The following is a 20,874-nucleotide window of genomic DNA, read 5'->3' as shown; positions in this document are numbered from 1 at the left end:
GTGTTAAATAACAGCGTAAAACATTACGAATATTAAATGTTGGATTGATCACTTCATCAAACCGAGCATTTCTAACCACACTCAGACCGGGCATTTCTTCCCACACTCAGACCGGGCATTTCTTCCCACACTCAGACCGGGCATTTCTTCCCACACTCAGACCGGGCATTTCTTCCCACACTCAAACCAAGCGTTTCTTCCCACACTCAAACCGGCTTTTCCCCTCAACATTCAAACCGAACATTCCTTTAAATATCCAGCGAGCCTTCATTTTTTCACGCACACTCCAGCGAGCATTTCTTCAGGGAAGGTTATGCCTCTGCTGCTCATGTCCTGCAGGAATTCCTCCCGTGACACCCTCTTGACCAGCATTTCGACGATTTTCTGTAGAATGAGCGCGTCTCTGCACACGACGGCGAACTGTGCGTCCAGATTCCTTAGCTTTCTATCGAGTCTTTCAGCAGACCGAGAAAGACAATCGAAAAATTCTTCGTCGAACTCTTCGACGTCGTCCGCTCTCGAACTCTTGACGTACACGTTATAGGTCTCCATGTACTGCAGTAGGGCGCTGGTCTTGCCTTGAGAGTTCCAAGATTCGTTGCTCTGCACTTTCTTCTTCAACTGCTCGACGTTCTTACACTTCCACTCTCTGAACTGGTTCAAAAAAGTCACACATTTAATTTTCATCATCTCCCTCTCGCGTAATTCGTCGTGCAGGAATGCAAGAACTGACATCAATTCCCGTATATTCACTTCTTTCAAGTCTAACTTCTCGATGGACTTTAGCTGCTGCAGTGTCAATAAAGTTGGAACCACGAGCGCCATTTGGTCAAAGCTCGAAACCACTGCGAAGATCTGGAAAGTGAATGTCGAACAGAGAGTGCCTGAAGAGAGAAGGATTTAACCATTCGATGACGGATAATGCAACTGGCGTCAATGCTTGTCGTACCCGATGGCCTGGTTACCAGAGTTACCGGCATAAAACAGAAAGTTAAGCAACTAATGGAGAGGCGACAAAACAACACAGTGAGAACACAGTAGAAGAACTACTAAACTGCTAATTACCATTAGGTGGCTAGTGGGGTTATGAATATAATTCCATCTCCATGTTCATTTCCATTTTAATGCTCTACAAGCATGACCGTAATAAAAAAAAGTAATTCAATACGAAAAAGGCACTTGTGTTGGACAAAAACTTTAGCCGCGCTGAATAGTAAGTACATAGTGACCGACTCCGGCACGGAGCGCGGTTCTCCCCTTGAGGAGAACCACGTCGTGCGAACTAAGCTACTTTGCCGGCTATGGAGAAAGCCGCTCTAGGAACTAGCAATTATACTTTCGTCACCAAATTTGTCCCGTAACACCTGAAGCCTTGAGGATTTTATCAGAGGATTTATCAAAGTGAGGCCAAAGCATGAATGATCCAATGCGAGATTTTTGGATTAAATAGATTTTAATGCGGATATTCAACATTTAGCTATGAGATACGCAGATTCAACTTTCAAGCATGCGGGGATACATGTTAATGCTGCATTGAACGTTACCCATAAGACATCATTGGATATTTTGTAGTAAGAATTGGCCGATTATTGGCAGACTGCAACAAAACCACTGCACGATTGACTGCATAATGACGAGAGAAGGCCAACTTCTGCTTGACACAAATAATCAGTTGGTAATTTGATGTGAAAGCGCGGTAGAGGACCGAACGCGACGATCATGACCAGTTCAAACTACTCGTCATGACTAGGTCAGAGCCATTAAAAATTGTTTATAGTACTAGAGAATAAAGATTTAAGAGAAGTGCGTAAAGATGAGTAAAAGCTAATAAGAGCTAAAAAGAATGTATACAACTTATGTTCGGCTGCTTACTACACTACGACCGGCGACTTCGCATGTTAGTTTTCGAACTATATACCCAATGCGGCACCTTAGTCGAGCTCATCACTATAGCAGACACGGGTTGTGAACCATCTTTAAGAATTACGATACCAAAAGTTCAGTGTTGCCAACACTGTTGTCTCTAAAGTAAATTCGCGCAAACGTTGACAAAGTTACAAATACCATAGCTTCTATTCATGAATTCTATCTGCGCAATAACCTACAGGAATAATTGAATTGGATTTTGTCTTAACTTGTGGCTTTACATTACTTGATTTCACAATTAAGTTGCGAAAATATTCATTCAAATAATCCACATCATGGTATCCATATACAAGAACTGCGAATAAAATAAATAGTAGCTTTTGGTCAAAGTGAAAGAAGTGATTTCTCTTTGAAAGTTGCTTATATCTCAGGTAGAAACATCATCGTAACCGTATCAACAGTTGACATATGCCCCAAGATGAAATTAATAACCAAACGGTCAACTTATCAAGCGTTTAGTAACTCACAATGACATCATTCATCGCCGGAAATATGAAGAGAATTGTAGCAACTTGAGATCTCTGTATTGAAGTTTACACCGACATCAGGAATAGACCAAACTATGCATTATTTGTACGAATGCGGAGATCGAATGAAACAAATCACCTTCAGGATAACAATTTTGGATAAGTGAACACAGGCATGATGCATTACAAATTATCCTCAAAGGTCACTACCTGAACCCTTCAACTGATTAGAATGTCTGGACCGAAATCTTGGAAATGTCATAACCGGCCGCCCCTCATGGCCGCCTATGTCTTTGTTTTCCGTCTTTGACTGGATTGGGCGACCCAATCACGAAATGGAATGCCAGAAACTATTTAGACCGGCACTTGAAAACGAGCGACACTGGTATTTCGTTTCCTTTTAAAAAATGTCAGAGTGCCTTATTCATGTTCAAAACCTCAACTTTAAATTACACAGGAAGTCATTTCTTTGTTCAGCCGTTGAATACTCGTAAAAGTTCAATGACGGCTTTATATAGAAGTCGTTTTAATTAACGATCTCATTTGGATCAAACTGCTTCGCCGTGTGTGCTGCTCGGTGTTTGTTACACGACGAGTGTCTGCTACTCACTTCTTGTCTGCTTAACTCTAATTTCTCTTTGAAACCTTGAACACAACTAACTGCGCATGAGTAATGAGGGTTATCGGGAATGTCTCATCTGTCGAAAAATGCTACAATACTGCATTTATGAATGTGAGTGACGTGCTGCTTTTATTTTTATTTCACAGTTTAAGTTATCTCACGTTTTAAGTTATTGTCTATATTTATGAACATAAAATAGAAACGCGATGACACCGATGAGTTCAATCGCTTACATAGCGCGGTTAATCAGCAGTGTAAAGCTAACTGACTGTCTGGTTGAGCAGACCGGACTAGCCCGGGTGGGTAGACTGGGCCAGCTCGGGTGGATAGACTGGACTAGCTCGGGTGGGTAGACCGGCCGAGCTCGGGTGGGTAGACTGGACTAGCTCGGGTGGGTAGACCGGCCTAGCTCGGGTGGGTAGACTCGACTAGCTCGGGTGGGTAGACTGGACTAGCTCGGGTGGGTAGACTAGACTAGCTCGGGTGGATAGACTGGACTAGCTCGGGTGGGTAGACTGGACTAGGGTGGGTAGACTGGACTAGCTCGGGTGGGTAGACCGGACTAGCTCGGGTGGGCAGACTAGACTAGCTCGGGTGGATAGACTGTGACTGGACTAGGCCGGGTGGGTAGACCGGACTAGCCCAGGTGAGTATTAAAGCATATATAACACCACACGTGCCGGTGTAGGTACTGATCACCTACCCTGCCAACAGTACGGCATTTACAACACGGCGCTGCGCGGAGTTCCGCCTCGCATCTCCGGCGTCTTCGTGACGGTCTTCCAGATCATTGCCGACGCCTTGCACATCTGGTGAGCTCATGATTTATTTAAATTCGTTTACATATCAATGATATTCTGTCTTTCTTGTGAATTGATGAGTAGTTTAAATAAGTTAAAAATTTTCATTCGTCAATCGTGGTGAACTCGCGAGTTTATTGAATTGATTTAAAATGTCTAGGGTTTTCTGCAACTGCCGCGAGCTCAAGAGTTGTTCTAATTCGCCTAGAATTTTTAGCGAGATGGGAGTAGATACTATTGGAGCAGTTCTAATTTTCCTAGAGTTTAGAGGAAATTGAAAGAGATCGCATCAGCAGTAGTTTTACTTCACCTACATGCAGTTCTAAAAAGAAAAGAGTTTATTGGTGCTTTTAAATAGTAAAAATAATCGTTGGCGTTGTCAAAGAACTCAATCAAATCATTCGCATAGAATCGCTTTAGGACCTCTTATAGGGATTGAAAAGATATTTGAATGATCCTCCGGGTACGCAATAAAAACTTGGATTAACTTGCAAAACTTTAATTAGGACATTTGCACAAATGATGCCTCAAAAATTATTTTTCCTACGAATAGAGAAAGTTGTTATTTTTGTAATGAATGTAGCGGGGAAAATTCTACATGTTCAACTTAAATATCCATTGATATTCTATTCATGATTGTATTTCATTGATGTTTCAGTAGATTTCTCTCTAGACATGTCAACGAGTGGAATTTTTAGAAGCTTACATCATGTTCAGAATATCTTACATGTCATTCTCTCCAACAAGGAAGAACCGGAGACACTCCACAATAATATTCATATTGGACCACGCACCTTTTCTTTGAGGAAAATATTGCCACAATTGGGAACTTACATTCACTTTCGTAACCATTTAGAAAGAAATAATCTTCAGAATTAAAGTAATATCGCTGATTGCAACAGCTACAACCCCATGGTGCTGCCAGGGGACATTTATGGGCGACATGAGCCTAATGGCACCTGGACTGGAGTTTTCGGACTTCTAATGAAAAAGGTGAGACGAAACGCTACAAAATATTAAGATTATATTACTGCACACCCGTTTTATAATATATTGGAGCCATTTTTAAAGACCGCTTTCATCATACCCTTCAGCCATTTAATTGTACAGACCCTAGCTGTTCATAGTATTTTTGAGCCATTTTTGTATGAATTTCAGTTATACTTACTCCTTCTGCGTGCCAAGTCTTTCGCAACACGCCCTTGCGCCCAATATCAACAACACTAACAGAATACATCACACTCGTATCCATTTTATTTGCTCATCTGAGCAAGATACCAAGCTACCCTCGCTAACTCGCAAATCATCTCACAAAGTAGACTGGTCATTATACGCAACTGTACATTTTCATATCACAATGCAACAACACTACCAAAACCAAAACTCTGCTGGACCAAACTAGTATGATTCATAGCTCCTATATACACTAGCTTCGCGAAAACACGGACTCCTGCATTGCACTAGCTGCACTATGGGCGCGACCTTTTTCGTACCCAGTGCGCCCAATCGAATGCCTCGTATACAATTTCACCTGCATCCCTCATTCACTATAACACTCACATATCTACCATTCAGAACGGTTTCATTACAAATTGCACACTTTAGCTCCTGTAAACTGCGCGTTGGACTTGGTGAAGCTAAGAACACGAAAGTCAAGTTATTTATAATTTTTATAAATACGGCATTTATTTTTATAATGTAATATTTTTAGGATAAATAGATAGAATGCTACATTTATTAATTTTTTTTCACGAAATATCTTTTGCACTATGAGGATCACAACCACTATGGGCAGTGTGGCCCAGTGGTTACAGTTCGGAGTACCAAGATTGGAGCAGCGAGGTGCTGGTTCGATCCCAGCTCTGTGCGCCAGTTTCTGGTCAGAATCGGCGAAGAGGCCGGGCGGTTAAGCAAAGCAAAATTGAAGCAGCGAGTTGCAAGTGCGAGACCGCAACAAGCTGTGAATGTTCTGTGTTGATAAGGATTGGCGACGGCCAACGGCCTAATGAACGCTGAAACCGCTTTATTATCATTATATTCTATTGCTTACGACGTTACGAGGTTATTATTCAAATTATTTCTTCAACTATGGCCCAGGAAGTAGACATCTTGGCGAGCGCCACATCACCCACCCTGGAGCGCACAGAGGTCTTCGACTTCAGCGACTACCTGTACATGGACAGCCACAGCGTGGCCTACAAAGAGCCCCTCATCCTGCCCAACATACTGGGCTTCGTGCTGCCCTTCTCTCCGCAGGTAAAATAATCAGACGAGCTTCATAGTGCCTTTCACCAGCAGATTTACTTAATAAAATGTATGGGCTTCGTGAATCCCCTTTCTCTGTCGGTAGGCCCTGTGCAATTAGCCTAATTAAAACGCGATTTGTGTATATTCTCGACACCCGCATATCTCACAGTAGCGAAGAAAATAACTGTTCTTGTAGCCTTGCCACCTTCTAGGCTCGCTGCCTCACCACTCGTGGGTTGCGGTATCGCGACGTTGAAGGTATCAACGTCGAGTTATGTTGACGTTACGTTAAGCAACAACGTCATGTATAGCGTTACATTGACGTTACGTTAAGCAACAACATTATGAATAAAGTTACGTTGACGTTACGTTAAGCAACAACGTCATTTATAGTTACGTCGACGTTACGTTAAGCAACAACGTTATGTATAGAGTTACATTGACGTTACGTTAAGCAAGAACGTCATGTATAGAGTTAAGTTGACATCACTCCCTCAGGTCTGGCTGTGCGTAGCGGGTTCAGCGCTTCTCGTGACACTGGCTCTTCATTTGACTAGCATCGCTCACAATAAGGCTGACGTTTACGCAGGGTATGGGGCAACTTGCAATACCGGATGATGTGTTATTCTGATATGAGGTGTATACTAATCACTTCTACCATTCTAATACTAGAAAACTTGTAAAATCTGGTAGATGATGAAATATTTCACGTTATGCAAACAACATTTAATCGGATGTGAAAAAGAACTAGTTTCTATGTATACTTTTAATTCATGACATGCAACAATTAATGAAATAATTCATCTTTATCCTCGATTTCTTGTCCGAGATGTTTTTAAACAAATATTCATCTGTAATATTAAAGAACGGTTATCATTCTGTGTTAATTGAGTGGGGCAAAGTTAGAGAGGTCAGGAGGCCACAGCCTCCGAAAAAATAAAAAAGAATTGAAGGAAATAGGCTAAGTTAGAGAGAGAGGTTAGGAGGCCACAGTCTCCAATATGTTGTAGAGGTGGTGCAGGAACTAGGCGAGGTTAATTAAGGAGAGAGGTTAGGAGGCTGCAACATCCAAAGGTCTTTCCTTTATAGAGAGGACAGTGAACATGTTAAAAATGTGGTTTACTAAAAACGGAGGGGTTTTTGACGGAGGACCGTTTGGACGTCGGGCGGAGGAGATACTGCAAGGTTCATGGGAGCTTCACGAGGAAGGGGAAGGAACATCTGACAAAGAGGTACCATCTGTAGGATGGCGGCGGGTGGTAGGACTTAATTGAGGCGAATTGAGATGTACATCAGACAAGGGACAACAGGCACGATGCTTGTAGGAGGCGGTAGTGATCATTCGTCGTGTGATTCAAGTTTTTTTTCAGGCGGAAGGCCGGACCCACACTTCAATCAAAATCAATTGTCAACAGCAGCATGCTTGTCATAAGCGTCCTCTTGCAAAAAGGTTTGTTTGTTACTTTGGGTAATTCACTAGACAGAGATGTCTTCGTACGCCAAGTATTTAAGCAGCACCACCATTGCTTTACTACATTTAATTCCTGTTTCCACAATAAAGTTGAAATAATTCAGAAAGTTGATTCATTCCAACCATTTGCCTGAATGTTTTAAAATATGCACTAATCATATTTTCGCAGGACAGAAAACAGCGGGAAAAATGTGGAAAACTTCTGTTTTTTTACTGACGCTGTGGCTGCTCACGTCGCTCATTCTTTGCGTGGTGTACAGCACCAACCTCTTGGCGACGCTAGTCCTACCTAGAGTCAGCATACCTTTCGATTCATTGCAAGGACTCCTTGAACAGAACGAAGTGCTCTTGCACATGTCAGTGTCTTCGATTTTCAGGCAAGCTCTTGAGGTGAGACCAATATCCGTTAAAGGTGAATATATAATCTTTAATTATTTAACACGTAGGTTATTTTTATTATTACAAATATTTGAACTTAATGTAATCTCGGAAGCGATAGTTGTTTTATCGCGACGTCAGATAGCTACGATGCCAAACATACGCGATCAGCGCCCAGACAGAGCTTCTGTTCAGCGTCGGGATAGATATTTATTTATTGTAATGTAAATTTATAAACAATTTTAATAAACTATATTTCTAATATTGGTTGATTTGGTTGAATGAAAAAGAATACATTTAGCCGTAACCGACAGTTAAAGTTGAAACTTTCGCAGTTAAGTTAAAGTAAAATTAACTGTATTCGGTTGAATACATCTAACAAGGTGGCTGTGTCATGGTTCTGCCATACATCCGAGGCAATTCGCCAATTCTTCAGTAATGCCCTTTCATTGAAGAATGTACAAGCAAAATTAATTTCAAATTGAAGTTTCATTTTCACTGACTTTAGTTGCTAACTTCAACCGAAGATTAGTCCGTTATAATAAAATTAGGAAGACCAGTAAGGTAGCGCAAGATCGTGATGTGAGACGATGTTGTGCACTGCAGAGATGGAATGTAACATTGGTTGCTTATTGCCTCCACAACAATATGAGCTCTCAGTTGTTTACCTGTCCAAATTTGTTGAAATTCTACAATTAATCTTAAAACGAGACAAACTTCAGATTTAGGAAGTGCAAACCAAACATAAATTAGGGCATGGGAGACTTACATGCTGATGCTCATCGGAACTTCCCGTCATAACACGCGTTCAAAAGTTCTTCAGAGCGATGCACGACCAATTGACCATATATCTTCGCTCAATCACTAACAATTGAGAATAGATCTTGTCACGTGTCTTGGGTTGCATCTTCATAAACGTTTGTAAACTCCTTGCTAGTGCTTCTGTGGTCTACTTATTTCCGGGACTAGAATGCCGAGAGTTCCTAAATTGATCGAAATTGGCAAGGCGACAGATTAAAATTGTTTTAATTTTATTTAATGTGTTCCAGGATGCCGAGCCAGGAACTTTGCTCAACAAACTCAACAAGAAAGTCGGTGGTTATGAAACTGATGCTTCGAAGATCACGCAAGACGTAATAGAGGGGAAATACGCGTTCATAACTCTTCGTAACGCCCTCTTGGGCACCATGAACGACCTATTTTCAAAGGTGAGAGCAATTCACGCGAAAATAACGCGACATTCTCTGAGTTTTACTATGAATTTGAAATAATTTGTAGAGAAGCAGATGATTGAGCAGCAAAAGTAAAGACTCCGACATAAGTGGAAGAAATATACGGTGCAGCAAATAGAGGGCAATCGGAATACCATTCAAAATTTGGGTAATAAAATGTTGGGATAACAGACGTTTAATATGATTTCAAAAAATGTCTGCTTGGTAGTGCAAAATGATAAATACCCTTCACCCCAGACAGGTAAATGTGGCATTCAAGTGACGACGGAGACATCTGTGCCGGTGACTCTTTCCTACATGTTCGCTAAGGAGCTTCGCATCAAGACGGACTTTGACCGGGTGTACGTTGATATATAAATTATATAATACAGAACTCTTAGTTCTATAGAACTGCAGCCATACCCTTTACTGCACCACTAACAACAGCACTGCTGTCCTCTACTGCGCTGCAAACAAAGAAAAATTCCCAAAAACAGAAGTGACGGGCGGATTCAACACGCAAATAAGACGTTCAAAGTGCGCTCATTCCCTCATGATAACTCCTCAATTTCTGCCATACTTTCCTCAAAATTTACCGGTGGAACCATCCAAGTCAGCATCCCATTATCCATAAAACCCTGAGAAAATGTGATTCGTACTGAACGGCTATTTTCATACTGAAAGAAGCGTCTTCCATTTTCCTACTATTATCCAAACCTTCACGCGCAGGATATCCAGGCTACGAGAGTCGGGAATTTTGAACAAGGTGCTAAATGACAAACTCAGCAACGTGACCGTTTGTCTTAAGCCCGGCGCCCGCGTCAGGGGGGAGAGGGGGGAACGAGCGTTGGAAATAGCGGACTTCTACGGCCTCTTCATGGTATACGCGGCGGGTGAGGCGTTAAACTTTACCACAATCGTTTTTTTGTGTCGTCCCAGTACTGACAATTCAATGTATCCAGAATCATAAAAGGAAAATGAAGGTAGACGAAAATATCATTCCTACGTATCATCTTGTGATTTAATAGATTCTCTATAGAATATGTACAAAAGGATCCCAACAATTAGGCCCAACGCAACAGACGCATCATTTTGACTTTAGTCTGCTTGAGCAGGGATTATTGTTTCGACTTCGGTATTTGTTGGCGAGCAAATACTGAACAAACTGTCCCGTCCTTCATCTCATCCAACGCAAGAACCAAGGCGGGGCCAACCATCATCTCCTGTTGTGCTCGAGCGGCAGTGAGGTGTCTGGCGATGGTGGGCACCGACGCTGAGGTGCTAACGAGACCTGCAGCGACCCAGGAATTTGCAGCGACCCAGGGACTTGCAGCGACCCAGGGACTTACAGCGATCCAGGGACTTACAGCGACCCAGGGACTTGCAGCGACCCAGGGACTTACAGCGATCCAGGGACTTACAGCGACCCAGGGACTTGCAGCGACCCAGGGACTTGCAGCGACCCAGGGACTTGCAGCGACCGAGGGACTTACAGCGACCCAGGGACTTGCAGCGACCCAGGGACTTGCAGCGAATAATCGACCCTACTGGTTGTGGGTAGAATCCTGTTTCCCTTGAGGCTCCCCCAGTTTATTTCCGAGCGATAGTTTCTCTTTTCCAGACCGATAATGTTACTGTCAGATTTCTTAGCCAGCAATTAATAAAATGAGGACATAGGAACAAAGATGAGTGCAATTTTTATATTTTAGCTATTTGACATTTGTTTCATCGTCAAGCAAGCAATTAATTGATCAATGGGCGTAAATATTAAGTTATTGGCAAACAAAATTTACGCCGACCAACTAAAAAATTTATGATCTGCGACAGTGCAAACACACTCCCTTCAATTCAGTGTCAGATGAATAGAGCGTCGGAATGAGATCCCTAATATTGCTTCTTCAATATTACCGATACCCAGGTAAGGTTTCAATTAGAATTAAATTTCTTCGTAATACGGAAAGCACAAAAATTCTTTATTAACATGATGGACGCGTATAGAACATATATACAAGCAAATTTTATGTGTTATACATCAGTCAGACTTGCTTGGAGACAAATTGTGTTGATGCCCAGAAGCCACTACAAACAAATTATCTTTTGCAAAAGTAAAATAATAACAAGCACAGAAGTAGTTTAAGTGAATAATAGATCAATGCAAGTGAAACAATAAGTTTAAGTATAATAAATGTACAAGTAAGCAGTTTAATAGAACTCTAATAGACCAGCAGGTAATCCAGCTACATCATGTTACAGACCAGCAAACGTCTTATTTCACCTGAAATGGAGCTAATACTAGAAACAAAACATCGTGTGCAATCCTGTTCATTATAGAACTACAGCACCTTCTTTTCCTGTTGCAAAAACAACACTCGTTTAACAGAGGAAACTGGTAAGTACTAATTTGAATAAAAACTACAACAAATACATATTCATATTTTCAGGACTCAGCTTTGATCATTACAAGGATAAATTTTGTCCTACATAAGATCAACGCCTCTATGTTGTCCGACAACACTATTTTTTTCAAACGTTAATATCATTTTCCGACATTATTGCAGAAATGTACTGTACATTGTTACGACCAAAAGGCAGCTTTAAGTGGGATACTAATTGTTATACTATACAATATTATATACAAAGTAGACTAACTCCTGATGTTGCTGCTAGAGACAAGACAATCTACTTGTGTTCCTTCAAGCTCGTGCAGGTCTAACTACGTTCATTTTAATGCGATTTCACGACGCCAAAGTCAATTTAAATTACATAAAGCCTCAAAGATGTAATTTAATACAATTTTCAAGCTGTGGAATGGATGGGCTTAGTATCGAAATACACGACGCCAAAGTCAATTTAAAAAACATAAAGCCTCAAAGATGTAATTTAATACAATTTTCAAGCTGTGGAATGGATGGGCTTAGTATCGAAATCTTCAGTAGACGATGACTAATATCCTTATAAATTTATTAATTGTTTCCTGTATTTGAGCCGTGGGCGCTTGTTTCCTGTTGTGATATTGTTTTCATAGTTGACAATTTTATGCACCAATTGAATGTTGACTGTATTGAACAATAAATGTACAGAAACTCAGCAGTACTGTAACATCAAAAATAATTCCAATTCTCCATACAAATAAAGCAAACATTAGAGCACCACGGATACACTTGGGTGTAGCTCATGAACAAAAATTATATTAAAATAAAAATTCCAATTTTGGCAGTAAGGCCAATAATAAAATGAAACCATGCTTGAAAACATAAACTTGTAAACACTTATGGACGAAAAAATGGAATTCCAAAAATATGACTGGAGATATACTGGAGAAATACCTATATTATACAGCGCTCGTTCCAACCGAGCCGACTCGTTCTAAACCGACATCATTTTCTAAAACTGACTAGAACTTTCACACGCTACCAGTGTAAACTAGGAAGATGAAAAGCCATTGACATTGTATATTCCATTGGTAGATTCAGCCAGCAAAGCTCCTTTCCAAGAGTAACTCGAATTGGTGGATTCTGAAGTATTTGAATTTTCTTCATCTAAAACTTCAATTGGACAACCCACGGGTCGCTTTGATTTACTGGATAATCTGATGGACGTGGCTGAATCGATTTCTGTAGCTATACCAGAATTGGAATTAGCAACAGCAGATGGATGAGTCTCAGTAACAGCAGCAGTTGCATCGCATGGCAGCGGGGCGCCATGTCGCAGTTTCCTGCCGCCGTCCCAGTCCCGGGCCCCTCGGAGGGCGGCCTGGATGTAGCCGACGAGCACCTCCCTGGTCTCCGTCATCTTCAGGTCCGCGGCACCGGCTGATGGGTTGTGTACATGAATAAATATGTTGCAAGAGATAAGATCTGGATTCACGCTAGCTAGATAGAAATATCAAAAATGAAACGTAATAAAGCCAGCCTTGAAATTTTTATATCCTTCACGCAAGCTAGATGGGAAATATCAAAAATGAAACATAACACAGATAGCCTTGAAATTTTTATATTCTTCATAGACAATAACACAGATAAAATGAATTTAATTGAGAATTCATTATGCAAAATAGCAATATTTAATTCAATAATTGCATGATTATAATTTATTTAGGGTCATTGCATCCAGCTTATAGGATTTTCTGATGTTCCATAACAGTAAAACGAGTAAAATATATTATTATTATTATATAAGTCACTAACTCATCACTTACTCACGTCACTAACTCGTCCCAAACTTACAATTACGATGAAACAACCGGCTGAACCGCAACATAACACTATAAAATTCATTTATTAATAAAAAACTCGGAATAACAAAACACAAACTATTTTGAATCTATCATTCGAAAATGATGGATTCAAGATAAAGCATAAACTTCCGAAATTTATACTCACCAAGAATGCGATTGCACAATGGGTGGTTGCCGAAGGCCTGCTTGGTTGCCAGCCTCTTGACACTGAGGCCTGAGAAGCTGAAGAGCATCGCCACATCTCGCGTCATGCAGCGCTTCAGCACTCGCCTCATCGTCATCTTAGAGTTGCATCCGATGTACGGTTGAAGCTTTTTGATCTGAAACGCTATACCACATTAACAATTCAACCTTAAAAAAAATATAACTCAGTACTCACTGCAGTGAGTGACAGAGAGCACATTTTCTCGTCGACGAAAACTTGAGGTCACGGACAGACAGACGGACGCACAGACAGACGGACGGACAGACAGACGGACAAGGCGAGCACAATAGTGCATTTTTTCCATAAATGAGAAAATGCGCTAAAAATGCTATGGTAACTCGAATTGGTGGATTCGGAAGGAATTGGATTTTCTTGACCTAAATCTTAAATTGGAAAAACAATGGATTGCTTTGATTTACTGGATAATCTAACGGACGTGGCAGAATCGGATTATCCATAATTTTAGCAGTGAGGCCCAAAATAAAATGAAACCATGCTTCAAGACATGAACTTGAAAACACCTAGGGACACTGACCGAAAAAATGGAATTCCAAATAAAATATTTCACTGAAAATTTTATCGATGTTGCTGCTGAAACAATCATTAAACATTCATTCAAGTTTAAAATTGGAGACTGGAGATTAAGATAATATTTAGCAAATAAATCAATTTTTACTTCACCAATGACTTAAAATTATTAATATGAATATCATGCTCGAAATCATGCCAGCCTAAATTTAGTAAACAACAAGATTATGAGGATAAAATCTGTAAAAAAGTATATAAAATGAACCATTTTATCTGCCTCATAAAAACTCCGCAGCAAGACACCCACCAGATGAGGATCCTTGGCCAGGCTATCAAGCTCTGACAAGGAAGCGGCTGGTTTCTTCAGGACTTGAGTAGCGGCAGCGGACTTGTTTTCAGCCATGAGAATCAGCTTATCAATTTTTGATTCCATTGTATCAAGCCTCGCATTCATTCTATCTTCAATACTTTCTAACTTTGTGGTGAGCCATTCCATCTTCGAGTCGATGCATTTCATCCAGTCTTCGTTGATGGACTCATATCTATCAATATAAGTAAAGAGATAAAGATAATTTGAGAAGACACTCGTCAAATCATCGGATAAATTTTGAGCAAAACATGTAGACTGTGGAAGGCAGCTCAAATAATGGAAAACTAAGCCCATTGTAAGGATATACAAAAGCCATTGCTAGCCCTCTGCTGCAGACATACAGTATTACTGGTCGTCAATACTATTCATACGTAAAGGGATTCATGTCCAACAAAGCACGATCAAGATGTTATCACATTACTTTGTATCTTGTTATTCGGGAATACCTATTTTAAAAACCCACATATAAATTTTTGAACCAAAATTCAAGCTTTAATGGTAAAAAATTATTGGCTAATTATAAACAAACAATTATAATTAAAATTTATTCAAATTTAAATATTGTTTCAAAATAATTTGGAGAGTAAGATAATATTAAGTGTATAAATCAATTTTTACTCACCATTGACTTAAAATTATTCCACATTCACAAACCAGCCTACAAGATGATCTGCATCACTACCGTCTTGACTGCAAGAAATCTGGCACTTGGTAATCATCAGCAGTCACAACCATTGTACATGTTAATTTTCGTGATTGAATGCATTCATAATACACTGAAACAAAGGGGAAAATCAAGTAATAATTTACAAAGCAATCAACATACTGTTGAGCAGGACATCTTCTTGCTCCTGAGGGCCCTGAGGTGGTGGGAGTCGAGACATGCACGGAGGGCTGGGCAGCTGCAGCATCAGCAGTGGCTGAGGCCTCAGGCACTAACTTCTTCTCAATCTCCTCGTTATTACCTGAAATATCAAGAAAAGTAAAAGTTTCTACTCTTATTCTGTGAATTTCAGCTTTATTCTCTTGCAACCAAGCTTATTTAGCAAAAATCCAGAGGAAATATATACCTATATACTATCATTAGGCAATATAAATAAGACTATACCTGATGATGACGTATAAAAAGATACAAGAGTCAACAAATTCTGAACATAAGGTTGAACTTAAAATTAAATTTCACTGCAATGGTGAAGGAATTTAATGTGATTAGAAACAGATTAAGATTTTCCTACAAATTTTGAGATTGACTAATTATGAATAGTGTTAGGGATCAAATGGATAACAATATTGCAAAAAACTGTGTGACTTAGAATTTCCAAATACATAATATGTAACCAAGGTTACATAATGATGGACATTGGACAACCAATTAATTACATTGATTTTGTAATTCCTGATTTTTGCTAAACTAGCAGGTTCTAAAAGTTTGTAAGTCCCCAACCAGCCAAGCGCAACCTCTTCTTGTCAGGTTGCAAGTCCAAGTCAGGCCGGAGAGTCCGATACGGCGGCGGGCTAAAGTCTGGCAGAGGCTGAGGTGCAGCGCCCTCCTCAGGCCGAAGAGTCTGATACGGTGGTGGGCTGAAGTCTTGCAGGGGCAGAGGTGTAGCGCCCTCTTCAGGTCGAGGAGTCCGATGTGATGGCGCACTGAATTCTGGCAGAGGCAGAGGAGTGGCGGCATCAGCGGCAAGCTCGTCCTCGGAAGACGAAGACCAGTCCGAAAGCATCATGCCTTCCACCACAGAAAAATCATCTGTAGGACCAATATTTGTCATTATATACAAAAATTTTAATTGTACTGCCTAAAGCAATTACAAATAGGCATGGGCATAAATAAAAAAGTATTAAAATACAAGTACATTAAAACCGTATTATTAGCAAGGTGAGAAAGACTCGTGGTTTAGGTCAGAAATGCAAAGTTCAAACTGTCTTCTTGCTTGGAGTGGATCAGGATTCAGCTCTGTATTGAACATTTAGCTCTTTATAACAATGTGAAAAATATTAGTGCATAATACCAATCCCAAATTGGTATAACTATTCCCATCAAAACAGTTAGGCAGCTCTTGCCACCAAATTCAAGTTTCACCGAATGACATGTAAGGAAACCAGTAGACAGAACCTTAAGCAGAGAAACTATAACATTAAATCTTCAGCATTTATGTACATAGATATATCACAATAAATTTAATTGGATTTTCAAATTTATAAACATTTACCCAAAATTGCACAAGGAATACACTGCACATAGGAAGAAAACCTCATTTCTGCAAAACCTAATCTAATTAGGAATCATTTGAACCACATCTCCCCAGTCTTCACAAGCTGCAACACCCATAACTAAAATAACTTACATCAACAGTAAATTATATATTACGGTGACTTGGGAAATAACTTTTTATTAATTCCATGCAACTTGATTTTTTATAACTTGAATATGATTCTTATTATGTTATATGCTGTTGCTAATCTGGTCAGGTCAAATATTAAAAAAACTGATGAAGATTTGGTTTATTTCATAGAGAAGCCAGCTATGAAAACTGAATTTAAATTTTAATACAATAAGGCATCAGGATTGCAAAAAAAGGGGGTTTTCAAATTGCCCAACCCACCCAGGTTTTATTAAAAAAACCTGGGCAAAATGAATAATATGTGTTTCATTACTTTATTTCACTTCTATCATTCATACTCATCATCAAAATAGGTCTTGATTGAATGCAGATCAAGTNTATTGATGCATTCTTAAGTTTTCTATAAAACCCATTATTACTTCAAGTTTTTCACGTTAAAAACCCAGCCAGGATGGCGGGTGGCAAGGTGGGTAGGTGGGCAGCTGCTCTAACCCGGGCTAATTTGGAAATGGAAAAAGTCCTATGTTTTTCTGAAATATTGCAGCTTTAATATCATATAATTTCAGTAGGTATGAAATCTTGTAGCTCAAATGCCATGTTTTTTTCTTGAAGAAATCACAGTTCACAAACATGTCATCTCATGAAATTTTAACTTCTGCATCCACAGTACTTATTACACGGCTCCTGCCAAATATCCTGCATAACAATTAATGAGTCAATCCAAATGTTTTGTTGGAGATTGCATAGTTACAGTCACGTCAGTGAAGTCAGACTGCATTATAACATGTTCACTTGTCTCTAAAGTAAAGATCCATTAAACTACAACTCAAAAAATATAGTTGCAGTTCACAGAGTACGGTAGATATTTTCCTCACTAGTACCCAGGCAGGCACCCAGTGCAGTGCAACCCAGTAAGTGTAAGGCAATACACAGGGTTTGTACCTGTATTTACAAAAAAATTCCATGATTTTTCCATGACTCTCCATGACCATCAATATAATTTTCTATGACTCGTATATGACAGGTTTAGCATGACTGCACAAATAACTGTGCATATTCTATCATCTCCTACAGTTGATAAATAGGAAATGTGTAAATGCTTAGCTCTTCATGGCTTTTCAAAGCTGCTTGCCCCATGTTTGACACATCAAAGTCTTTGGAGCACAATGTGCATATCTCCATACCCTCATGCTTTGGATGGTGAGCAAGACAGTCACAATATTAATAAGCTTCTATTCTTAACCACAAATCATGAAATTTACACTTTCCAGCCTCCAGAAATGATGATGTAGAAATTGCATGCTGAAGATGGAATTGGAATGCCGCCACTGCACATCAAAAAGTTATCCAATGCAACTGAGCTTGGTGAATGAGCTCACATGATCGGAGAACCAATCAGAACACACTCAACACAGGAAACCAAACAACTGAAACAAGAGACTGCACTGTCTGCACAAACAGTAAAGTGAGTAAACACATGCAGCACAGGAAAGATCTTTATTTTTTCCTTCTTTTATTTGCAAATTCCATGACTTTCCATAACCTGAAATGAAATCCAATGACTTTCCAGGCCTGGAAAATAAAAAAATCAAATTCCATGACTTTCCAGATTTTCCATAATTCCATGACCAGTACAAACCCTGCTGTCCCTGCATAGTGCATACCTACAAATAAAACAAGTTTTCAAGTGTCACCTTCATTCTAAAATGAATAATTCACTATGCATGCAGCATTTATTTGATAAAATAACTTGGTTGTATTTTTTTGTGTGCATTATAACTTTATAAGTAATAAGTATACAATATGAATCCTCCAGCTCCATAGACTGGTTCTAATTTTCAAATAGCAACACTCACCAGAAGTTGCAGCAACTTGCGCTATTGGCCATTTCTTCCAGTGGTTCTTATCAGGAAGGCATTTTTGCTGGGCCAGCTTGATTGGATTTCCTTCACCAGGCCAGTAAGCAAACAAACAAGTTGAGTTCCTGAAAATCCAGCTCCGTGGAACAACTGCCCAATTCTCATTATTGAAATAAACTCCAACAAAGTTCTTGAACTGCTTTCGATTCATGCTCTTCAATTCAATAAAAACCTAAGAAACTATTAACAAATACAAACAAATGTAACTGTAACACGAAAGCTTACATTATACATAGCGCCCTAGCGGTCACGAAGCAGCCTTGCAGCTGCAGCCTTGCAGGCACAGCAGCCAGCAGGTGCTTATTTAAACTGTAAACAACACATGAAACTGGTTAGCCTTTGAGCAATTGAGGGTTTGATTGCTTGGAATTATTAAATTGTACAGTATAATAAGTAATTATTATCATTTTTTTCAATTATTCAAATGGGATATCATGTCGACCCGACGACCCCGAAATCCGACAGAGGTGGCAATGGCACCACGTGTGCTCGCAAACTTTGTTAAAAATACACAAAAATTTATGATCCTTCTACAAAAGTAACAAAGAAAGAACATCAAAATATCATTAGAAGTTAATCTAAAAATTTTAAGGCTTGGTCACTGGTCAGGCCTGTTTGCTGCATGTCACGCACGGGAGGACAACGAGGCACAACCAAACACGAACCTGCTGCTTTTTAGACTCCAGGGAGGTAGGGGTGACCACAGCCAACTGTACCCCCATTTACGCGGGACTTCTCTATCTTCCTAAGCAGAATCGTTTCTCCAGAGCACCAAATCCAAGAGTGCTCGCTGTGTTGAGACTTGAGATGGTGATGGGAAAGTGAAGAAACAGATTGTGATGGGAGAGCACTTGTATTTTTTATGAGTAAAACTATTTGTTAGACATTATTTAGCATAGCCCGTATATACGTAATTCTTGTGAATGAGGTTAAAAGGTATGAATGCCCCAGGAATTGAACACGAGCAGGAGATTTTAACGGATAAATATGAAAAGTTTCATTCGAATCTCTTTAATGGTTTCCCGAGGCTTTTTCTGATATGAATGATGAGACGGCTAAGGTAAAGGGCCCATATACTATCTTTATTTCCACGGTACCGTCAAATATGAATACCTTGTGTATTGCTCCTTTTTGTAAAAAAATTGTGTCCCTAATATCTACGTAGTATTCATACTCATTACCTCTGCCACATATGATCTTGTTTTGCTGAATCGTTCGATTTATCATTAATTAGTTTATTAGCAGACAGCGTTAATCGTTCAACCTCTCCCTTAATGAATTATTAACTCACAGTTGTTATATGCCTGCTTAAGTAAAATCTAAAGGCTTTATCTATAAATGTAGCGGTAGCACTGTAGCGGCAAAACCTCGTATCGCTACTTAAATATGTAGCGGGCGGCCGCTACCGCTACCGCTACATTGCCTTAAATGCAGCGCCGCTACCGCTACCGCTACATGTAGCGCGCTACTGCCCACCTCTGTTAATTACTTACTACGTACTCACCTACTGCATGCGCATGTAGCACACGTTACATGATGGTCTTTGAATGACTGCTGTGCATTTTTAGTTGACTGCTGTGTAATAAAATTTCATGGATGTTTCATCAATATTTTATTCATTATCTATTTTTGGTTGCAGCATGCACATGAATGTTTTTCGAATCAAAATCAATCGATGACGTGCATACTAAAGCGTATACTTTAGGTGAGAAATATGATCATTCGAGTTTGTCTTATGACACGATTTGAGGTTTTCGAAAACAGATTCAATTATTAATATATACATAACATCCCTTTGCGCTTATCTACAAATGTGATTTTATTCATGGAAGACATATTTTTATATTCAAATTTCTTTGTGGAAGTCATTCCGTTTGAATCACTGTTTAGTGTTTAACAAAGTTCAACTGTTTCACCGATACTTTGGCAAGGAAAGCTACATTACCTAAAAATATCTTTATAAACTTCAAACTTTGATTAAGTCCAATTTTAGATATACTCATATGATTAAATATTTTAGAACAGCATGAGCAGGAAAGTGTAACTTATTAGCAACGTTACGGAAGTACGAAGATCCAAATAAAATACTTGAAAAAAAAACACGTTTTTCTTGTGGACTGAAAAGTAGAAAATAAATTATGGCTC

The 20,874-nt window shown here is 39.6% G+C and overlaps 1 protein-coding gene across 1 annotated transcript; it reads right to left on the bottom strand.

The window, feature by feature from the left end:
• Positions 1 to 11,975: 11,975 nt before the first annotated feature.
• On the bottom strand, positions 11,976 to 19,036 carry LOC108664590. Its single transcript, XM_018151209.2, has 6 exons — positions 18,667 to 19,036; positions 15,907 to 16,215; positions 15,289 to 15,427; positions 14,400 to 14,634; positions 13,505 to 13,679; positions 11,976 to 12,934 (listed from the first exon to the last, which is right to left on the bottom strand). Exons 1-6 carry the CDS (start codon positions 18,878 to 18,880, stop codon positions 12,546 to 12,548), a joined length of 1,461 nt encoding a protein of 486 aa, XP_018006698.1. The 5' UTR covers positions 18,881 to 19,036; the 3' UTR covers positions 11,976 to 12,545.
• Between the last annotated feature and the right edge of the window lie 1,838 nt (positions 19,037 to 20,874).

This window comes from Hyalella azteca, unplaced genomic scaffold (assembly GCF_000764305.2).
Source record: "Hyalella azteca isolate HAZT.00-mixed unplaced genomic scaffold, Hazt_2.0.2 contig15442, whole genome shotgun sequence".
NCBI classification, from domain to species: Eukaryota; Metazoa; Arthropoda; class Malacostraca; order Amphipoda; family Hyalellidae; genus Hyalella; species Hyalella azteca.
Note: the sequence above shows the minus strand (reverse complement) of the source record. Positions and strands in the feature narration are given on the sequence as shown.